Source organism: Eptatretus burgeri, chromosome 10 (assembly GCF_056783735.1).
Source record: "Eptatretus burgeri isolate ZD-2024b chromosome 10, Ebu_testis_v1, whole genome shotgun sequence".
In the NCBI taxonomy this organism is placed as follows: Eukaryota; Metazoa; Chordata; class Myxini; order Myxiniformes; family Myxinidae; genus Eptatretus; species Eptatretus burgeri.
In genome coordinates this window covers 20,744,800-20,754,799 of record NC_140970.1, presented here as the reverse complement: position 1 = coordinate 20,754,799, position 10,000 = coordinate 20,744,800, and the positions used below count along the sequence as shown (strand labels likewise).

Here is a 10,000-nt window from a genome sequence, read left to right as displayed (position 1 = left end):
GGCATGGCATGGCAAAGGTGGCAGGCAAACACAGCCCGCAGAAGAAGGCCGCTGCAGGCAAACACAGCCGGCAGATGAACTGGCCGGCACAGGCCTCGAAGAAAAACAGCCAGCAGATGAACTGGCCGGCACAGGCCTTGCAGCACACAGCTGCCGATGAAGTTGGCCGGCCTCCGCCTCGAAGAAAAACACGGCCAGCCGATGGAGTTGGCTAGCCTTTGCCGTTCAGTGGAGGTTGGTGGAGGGAGTGCGGTGGTGCTGGCCACTGGAAGGCGGGCTCGGACCTACCTACCTGTCTCCCTCCCACCTATCGCCTTTGCCTGTCACTGTACATACCCACTCCCTTAATTTGTCAAACCCCAATTTAGCCCCAACTTATTTTTTTTCTGTTGTTTTTATTTTTACTTCCCCACTATAAATCGTCCCCTAACCCCCTTTATCGTCCTTGTTCGGCTAACCTATCCTGTCACCTAGCCTACTCCCAACCCCTACGTTCCCTTCCCGGAGGGGAACAAGGGAGAGCTAACGTCCTGTGTCGAGGCCCAACGAAGCCTCAGAATGGCCTCCCCAGAGTTCGGCGATCTTAACACCAAGTGGGTCCAGCGGCCCACAACGACAGCGAGGGGATGGATGGTGCGGAGGGGTACATCTCCTAATCTACCCTAACCATTTAACTGCTAAACTACCCCGGGGCTTTCAACAAGCGCCTCTCGCTTAAACTATTGGTTCTAACAACCCAGATTCCCGTCGCCTGTGTTGGTGTCCTTACAATTTCGGGCCTCGCCCCCCAATTTTCTCTCCGTGCCCTCACACGGTCTCCTGGCTGGGACACGTGGCTCCCTCCGGCAGGCACGACCCTCTGCCGAATCTCCCGCTATGGCACCCCCGGGCACTACACTGCCTCCGAGCCTACCAGCTCCCTAACACCGGGGAGTGCCCCCCATGGCACCTCCCCTGAAACGCACACGTGGCAGGCCGGCCTCCCGGGCCCCTTTCCGAGGGTCACCCGTGCCCACAACACTGCCCACGCGGCTAATGGCGCCCCGGGCCCCCGCACCAAGCAGGCGCACCCGTGCCCACTACTCTATCCCGGCCCCCCATGGGCCCATGGCCTACCGCGGCCGACTAGCCTGGTGCCCGGGGTACCCACTCAGCGATACTCACCTTTCGCAGCCACGCTCCCAAGCCCGTCAACAGGGCTCCTGCACCCCTCCAAACGGGTTTCGAGCCTACTTCCCCACCAACAACAAAACGACCTCCAATTTGTAATTTAACTAACCCCGCTAACTCACTTTACTCTGACCCCGGGGTCCCTTGGGCGGGAGTCACTCCTCCCCCCAATCACTCATCGCACCATGCATTCCCCATTCACTCCACTCACACAGACCCGCTGGCCTCACTCACTCAACAAGTACTCACCTCACAACTCACCAACTCTTCAACACACTCACCGCAGAACTCTGCCATTCTTCTATCTACATCCCCTAACTAACTCGTGCTCCCACGTCGTCCCTTAAACTAGTAGCACGTTCCTTTTAACCTACGTAGCTAAGCTACGTCCCCACTACACATCCACAAGTCTGTCACTGTCTCCAAATCATTCATTTTATTTCCCAACCTAAATCTGGCTACAATCCCTCTAACTAATCCATTCCACGGACTCCATGAGGACTTACCCCTGCCCCATGAAGTCGGTCTAACTAAGCTAACCCTTCCCCCTAACTAGTTTCCATCCTGTGCCCAGGGTAAGGGGGTCTTTCACCCCTTGCCCAGGAATCCTGTACACCCGAAAGTGAGGCTTGCTTTTTTTTTTTTTTCATGCGCAGCACCTGCGCGGCAACTCAGAGCTCGCGCACTTTGCACCTGCCCGTGACGTCACGCAGCTGCACGTGTTCCTCGTCCCTCCTTGGACGGTACCATTCGGCAGAGATACCCCTCCTGCCGGATTCCAACCACACGTGCAGCCATGACGTCACCGTGCGCAAAGAAAAAACACAAGCCCCACTTCTCGAGGGGTTCCCCACGCGAACACATGTGCTTTGCCCGTTGGAGCTTAACACACACGATCGCGTGGAGAACCCGTCCGGTCCAAATCCGTAGTCCTGCCTAAACTTTGTCCGTCCGCGGGATCGGCAAATCCACCGCGTGCGTTTCCGGACCGGGACTTCACTCTCGCAAGCGAGCACGTGGCGGTCTCGTGCGTTGCACAGCACGAACCGCGTGCTCACTGCTGGGTGAACCCGGCACGGTCCTCGAAACAACCACAGCCGCTACTCGGCTTTCTCTCCTCTGTCGCCGTCTCCGTCTCCATTCAACCCACGCATACCTGCGTGTTACGACGCACACAGTCCACTCCATCACATTCACACCGGGAGATGCGGCTGCGTGCTCCCGCATGCCAACCGACATCTCCCTTACATACCGCTCTCTCACACACACGGTCTCCCTTACATAACCCATACCACTCACACGTGGTGCTCCATTCACTCGTCCCTCACTCACACACGCGGGGGAACTCACCCACGGTGCCTCATCCATACTCCGCGCCTCACTCACACACGCGGGGGCACTCAACCGCGGTGCCTCAGCCTCATCCACACTGGCCGTTTCATCCACACACACGGCCTCACTCACACACGGTGCCTCATCCACACACGGCGTGCTGGGAAGCACGCACTCCGGCACCATCGCCACCACACCACTCACACACGGGGTCGCTTCCACACACGGGGACGCACTCACACCTTGCACCACACACACAGGGACAACCACACTGGGGATTCGTGTCCCCACAAGGGTCTCCGGGGCCTCTATACCCCCCAAGCTCTCCGTGCACTCGTTCACAGCACCCGTCCCCTCAACCTCGCAAAGCACGACCGAACTCACCTGGTCGTGACTCGCCTCAAGGGGGCATACTCCCTCCCCTTGTTCCTGGAGGAGGTCATCCAGCTGCTCGCACCGGGTCCCCACACGCTCCGCGAGCTCACCCCCATTGTCCTCCACTACCTCCGTGTGTGTGCGCGTCACTTACCCCGTCTTCATCGTGTTTATTGGTCTCTGCTTCTTTCTGGCGTCTTTCCCTTATCTTTATGTAGGTCAACCTTGCTTTCTCTTTAAGTCGCTCCCGTCCTTCCCTGTTTTTCACTCCTTGCTCTTTCACGATCTCCGCGTACCTCATCCTTGCTTTCCGTATTAATTGTTCTTTTCTCTCCCTCCCAATTACTTTCACCTCGTCTCTTGTCTCCCGAATTACTTTTTCCTTACCCGCCTCCACCGCGGGCCTGTCAGCCGTTGCACCCCCTTCCAGCTCGTTCGTTCCGACACGTGGAGTCGCCATTTTAAGTTCCCTGCTCACGGCCTTCATGCCCGCCTGCAGGCATCGGCCCATGTTCTGCGTCTCACCCCGTAGCTTTCTCGTTTCTTCCTTCATGTTTGTTTCCATTTTAGTTTTCATGCGTTTTATTTCGTTTGTGAATGTATCCATCTTTTCGTTTATTTGTTTGTTCATGTCTTTCATTTCGTTTTTTATTTCATTTGTCATTGCCGCATTCATTTGTGCCAGCATGGTGAATAGCTGGGCCATGTCGGATGCACTCAAGTGAGCCGTTTCGGCAGGGGTTGGGGAAGGGTCTTGGTGGAGAGGGGGGGGAGGTGTCATACACTGCGGCCGCTGCCGCACCCACCTCGGGCCCTGGGTTCAGTTGGGCGAGTCCGTGTTCCTGCACAATCAACATTTCCTGCTCGGGGATTCCATCCTGGGCCATGGACTCTACATTATTACACATATACATTTCTAATACCCCCGGCTCCCGCTCGCCTTGAGACGCCATCTTGCTTCTCGTGAAGGGTTAATTTGCTCGCTCGTAATTTGGAGGGAATCGGGGGTCGCTTCTCTCACCCCTGGACCGATTCCCGTGAATTTAGCCGGAGACAGGAGAGCCCGTTTTCCTGTTCTCCGATACCAGTGCCGCGAGGAGGGCGATGAATTTGTATCCCACTCCTGACACCAGTGTTGCGGATTTCGCGCCCGCCGGCGTGCGACGGCCACGTAACTCGAATCGCGGCACGTCGCCCACCGGACGGACAATCCAGTCGTGACCCTCTCGGACTAACGCCGGGAACCAGTCACGGGTGGACCTTTCGGTCTCACCGCGATCGAGCCAATCAGCCCCCGCGTGGGATAGGGTTGCTCGCCAAATTCGAACTACCTAAGTACCCACGCGGAGGGTAGACCGGGCGATCGCACCTCGCCGCAGGTCGACTTCGGACACGGGCCACTTAAGCGACCCGTTCCGTACTATCAGAATAACCGAGCGGTGTTATCGTCGACCTCGACGGTTCGATTAATTATCGAGCGTATTCAGCCCACTACCAACCCTTTACGTGAAGCAAGATGGGGATTCAATGGAGGAAAAGACGAAGCGAAGCGGGAGAACAGTTCAACAATAAAGCACATTTATTCGCGACGAACGGAAAGCACACAAATACAATTCCACCAAATGCACACAAAAAAAAGAAAACACAATTCCATTTACACAAAAAGCAAACATAAAAGTGAAAACACAGTGCAGAGCTAATACCGACTACCGAGCACACGGCAACACTTATACAATTCTACTTCACAGACGGCGCCGACAACACATACCCAAAACCAAGGAAAAGAAATCCCCCAAGAATGGGGCAGGCCTGAGGCCGAGACCGGGTCGGGCCTACCCGTCTGGTGATGAGACGCGGAGCGGCGATGGCCCCGCAACCCGCGGGCCTCGTGGACAGTGCCTGGCAGGGGGTGGGAACGGGGCCCCCTTGGTCGCACTATCTCAGCGCGGGGGGAAACAGGAGGGGGTTGCTGATGCTCGGGGTATAGAGGATCTTTATTATCCCTGGTGTGCGTCTCCACCTCGGCCAGGTCGCGCTGCCGGCCTCCCTCGGGCGTGCAGCTCCTGGCACCGACGCGAGCACCCCCTCGTCCGACTCTCTTCAGCTTCTCCAGCCACTGCAGGCTTCGGGCTCCAGACTTCTTTCGTTCTCGTTTGCGACTCTCCTCTGACTGACGAACACCGTCCTTTTATCCCCCCGTAACTTCGCCTTTGACCCCCTCCCTTTGACCTTTCACCTCGCTCCCCATTGGCCCGAGAAAAAGTGGGCGTGAAGGCTTTTTGATCCACAAATTTGCATATATCGATCGCCCTGGGGGCGGGGCCAATTCGCCCCTCGCTCACCGATTGGACGGCAAAAAGTGGGCGTGTGTCGTTTTTGATCCGTTTTTGAAGCACAAAATCCGTGATTTTGTACACGCTGTTCGACGCGCGTTCTGCATGAGTCCAACACCGGTACCCACAGCGGGGCAAGAACGGTGGCGATGCTACGGTTGCGATGTGTGACGGGAAGGTCGTGGCGGTTGTGGTGAAGCGGTGGTTGTGGTTGTAGTTGTGATCATGGCGGTTGGTCCAAAATAAAGATAGTAAAAGAAAAACGGCTATCCTGAAGAGTCGCAGCACGTATAAATGACATGTATTCCCACTAGACAACGGGTTTGGGCCTAACTACACATGCACTTACCGAGATACCTCACCTAAGGGACCTGAATGGTGGTTTGCGAATCTGGTAACCACAACAATATATATATATATATATATATATATATATATATATATATATATATGTATATATATGTGTATATATATATATATGTATATATATATATATATATATATATATATATATATATATATATATATATATATATATATATATATATATATATGCATATGTATATATGTGTATGTCGTTTCAGAACATTGTGGAGAAGATGAAAGCACACATGGCGCCGGAGAAGTCATTCCAGCTCGCTCGATACCAGTTCGATCACCTCTCGAAAGGGACAGAGGAACGCGTCGCTGATTTCGTGGCGCAGATTAAGCAGTCTTCCGTGGCCTGCAAGTTCACAGCGGGGGAGCGTCCAGCGCGGCTCAGGGATCGTTTTATCGCTGGTTTACAAGATGCGAAGATGGTTTCAGCGGTTCTACGGCTGAAGGGTGAAGCCATTACATTTGACTCGGCGGTCAGCACCGCTACAGCGGTCGAGCAGACTCGCGGGGATGTTCGAGCCATCACCGGCCGCGCGGGGTCGCGAGCACCCCGGGACGCACGCTCGACCTTTGATGCGGGTCGGACGTCGCCGCGCGGCCGCACGTGCGGCGAATTGGCCCCGCGGACGTGTTCGGGATGCGGAGGTCGACACTTGCGCCGTGCGTGCCCGTATAAAGGCACCGTGTGTTTAAATTGTCACAAGGTGGGTCATCTGAAGCGTGTGTGCCGTGGGGCGCCGGCCACCGTTAAGGTCATGGACGGCGATGTGCGAGGCGACCCGGGGCGGAACCGGCGGCTGTTGATGGGCCTGTTTTCAATTGGCCCGGCGGCGGCGCGCCCGATGACGGTGGAAGTCGAAGTGAACAAAATGCCGATCACGTTCCAGGTCGATACGGGAGCGGCTGTGTCGATCATCGGCGAACAGACCGCGCGTAGACTCAACGGCCTGAAGCTTATCAGGTCCAACCTCACGCTGTTCACATACACCCGCGAGAAGATAACGCCAGTCGGAATGGCAGAGGTGTCTGTGCGGTACCAAGGCCAGGTCGCCACGCTTCAGGTGTACGTCGTGCGGGGGAGGGGACCATCTCTCCTCGGCCGAGATTGGCTGGCCCGCATCAGGCTAGACTGGGCCGCAGTTCACCTTGTGCAACCCGTGCCGAGCCGGTGGGAGGATCAGTTGGAGTAGATTCTTCAAAGACATCAAGGTTTGTTTTGCGACGACCTTGGGAAACTCAAGGGCATGGAGGCAAAACTCTTCCTGAAGGAGGGGGTGGTTCCTCGGTTTTGTAAACCGCGTCCGGTGCCGTATGCCCTGCGGGACAAGGTCAAGGGTGAACTGGATAGGCTGGAGGCCTGTGGAGTGATCGAACGGGTGTCGTGCTCAGATTGGGCCATCCCGGTTGTCACGGTGCTGAAACGGAATGGAGACGTCCGATTGTGCGGGGATTTCAAATCCACGGTTAACCCGTGGCTCAGCGTGGAGCAATATCCACTGCCGTCAATCGATGAAATATATGCGCGATTGGCAGGGAGTCAATAATTCACGAAGCTAGACCTGCGTGATGCATATTTTCACCTGCCGATGGATCCCGAGAGTAGCGAGCTTTTGACAATCAACACGTGTCAAGGACTCTATCGATATACCCGACTCTGTTTTGGGATTGCTTCGGCCCCAGCTTTGTGGCAGAAAGCCATGGATCAGGTTTGCATTGGCCTGCCCGCTCAGACCTACCTGGACGATGTGCTCATTGCGGGGAAAACGGCGGACGAGCATCTTGCAAACATTGCCCAAGTGCTGACAAAGCTAGAAGCGTGCGGAAATTCAAGTTCATTTGACAAAGCTAGAAGCGTATTTTTTCCTTTCTAATGTTTTTATCTCCCACACTATTTTTATATATATATATATATATATATATATATATATACATATATATATATATATATATATATATATATATATATATATATATATATATATATATATATATATATATATATATATATATATATATATATATACATATATATATACATATATATATATATATATATATATATATATATATATATATATATATATATATATATATATATACATATACATATATATATACATATACATATACATATATATATATACATATACATATATATATATACATATATATATATATATATATATATATATATATATATATATATATATATATATATATATATATATATATATATATATATATATATATATATATATATATCGGGACGTATTATGTGAGACCGGTCGGCTGTCCGCACTCTAACTCCCAAAGTTTTCAACTTTCACGTTTCATATTTGGTACATAGGTACAGACTGTGGAGAGGGTGTGTCGTGACATACGTTCGTCATCTAAAGTGGTTGCCATGGCAACCAGGATGCTGTTTTTCATCCGTTCCTGTCGCACTCTAACTCCCAAAGTTTTCAACTTTCACGTTTTATATCTAGTACATAGGCACAGACTGTGGAGACGGTGTGTTGCGACATACGTTCGTCATCTAAAGTGGTTGCCATGGCAACCAGGATGCTGTTTTCCATGTCGTAGCACAATTCTGTATATACCTTCTTGTTCGGGCGTATATTATGCTCACTTGCGCTCTTGTTACTGATTACAATATACAAATACATATATTGCTTTAAAATTATTTTGATCAGACTTCACTGCAATGCTTTATAAAAAATATTAATTATTAGACAAGTCTTTTAAAAATGATAAATGTATAAATAGGCGAGCATTGGGTGGCTTTGACATCAACTCTGGTTCATTTATACGACTATCTTCAAGAACGCAACTCTCGCGTAAATCAAGAGGTCCCTGGATATTATAATATATATGTATGTACTGTATATGCGAACCAGTTTGTTTGTTTACTCGTAATACATTTCTAAACCCCTGGGCCAATTTCCATGAAATTTGTTGTACTACATTATTTTCACATGTTGAAGGTCATTGTTGCAATAAAAACTCAATTATAAACCAAATTTCAGTGCATTCATGCAAGAATGGTGCTTTGGGCAATCAAACATAGTTTGTGTCCTCCCGCACTTGGTGAGGAAGGGGGTGGAGCTTGGGTTGCAACTCTGCGTTCGATCATCGATTCTCTTTCGGGAATCAAACCAAATGCATTGATAGCCTTATATTTCATATACAGACTTTGAATGAATAAACAATGGGCCCACAGTCTCCGTGTGACTACACTGATTATAACGAGTGGTTGCACAATCCTGTTCGACCTGAAACAATGAAATGAGGAGGCCATTTCGTTTATTGATGCTTTGCTAAAGTCTAAATAACCCAATTCAACTTCTTTTTTTATAACCAACATTGTGCTATCAGTCGGTGTGATTTCTCTGGCCCTGTGCATGATGAGCTCAGTGCACCTTGTGGGTCGTCACGGCCACTGATTATGTGACGGTTCTATAATCCCAATTAAGTGACTTAACCACCGTTTCTCTCTTTTATCTGCTTCTTATGTCAATACGCATCATCTCCCACCCATGGCCCTCGTCTTTGTTTTTTTGCCTGGTGAACCAGGCACATCCCTTAATGGCTCATCACTTAGTTGCCCATGGTTCCAAGGCCCAACCTGCTTGGGCATGATTCCACTTGCCTGGACGAATGATTTCTTGCTCTGTGACTCACCTGTGCAATTGTCGAATCTGACTGCTTACTTCTGAGTCATCGCAAGTTACTAGTTCCATGCTGTTTTTACGATGATTACTGACCTAGTTCACATTTCTCTGCACTTTACTTAACTAACCTTGCAAATACCAAATGATGCTCTGATGAAACAATAATAATTATCATCATACACATACTAAGTCTTATAACAATATTAACTACCTCATGAACTATTTACTCCATCAAGCAAAACATCACTATAAAATGCAGAATTCTCATTTTGCTAATAATGTGATTATCCATGTGAAGTACTTACTGCTCATGATTAATTTTTTTTCAGGTCTGGTAGTAAATCACATGAAAAAGCAAGTGCAGTTGGAACTCCTGTTGTTCAAGCACTGGTGGACCTGCAGGACAGGCAGTTGGCCAAGAAATCCCTAGTCGTTTTGAGCCCAGGCCAGTCACTCAGAGATGCCCTCGGATATTGGACTTCAAGAATAAAGGTGCCATCGTTGTGCTTGTCTTTTTGAATTTCCTTTGTTGTTACTTCTTTTATTTCTTGTTATTCTTTTCTTTTGGAAGTGAAAAAGAGTTTGAGGTGTGAAAGTGATTGATTAGCTTTTTTGAGATGTGTGCAAGTGTTTCAATTTGAGTGTGATCAATCCACGTTTGTTCATTTACCCTTAAATGTCAGTTAATAATCTCATTAGTCCTTATTTGTCTTGCACACAACTCTTTATCTCTTGTTTAAT

The 10,000-nt window shown here is 50.1% G+C and overlaps 1 protein-coding gene across 16 annotated transcripts in view; it reads left to right on the top strand.

Annotated features, from left to right (window-relative positions):
* The window catches only part of LOC147018044 (calcium-independent phospholipase A2-gamma-like), a 185,113-nt gene that overhangs the window by 32,010 nt on the left and 143,103 nt on the right, over window positions 1–10,000 (top strand). For all 16 annotated transcript variants that reach the window (XM_085897339.1, XM_085897340.1, XM_085897338.1 and 13 more), the window contains one exon: window positions 9,589–9,751. In XM_085897339.1, coding sequence (XP_085753465.1) covers window positions 9,589–9,751 — 163 coding nt within the window. The remainder of the gene's footprint in view (window positions 1–9,588; window positions 9,752–10,000) is intronic.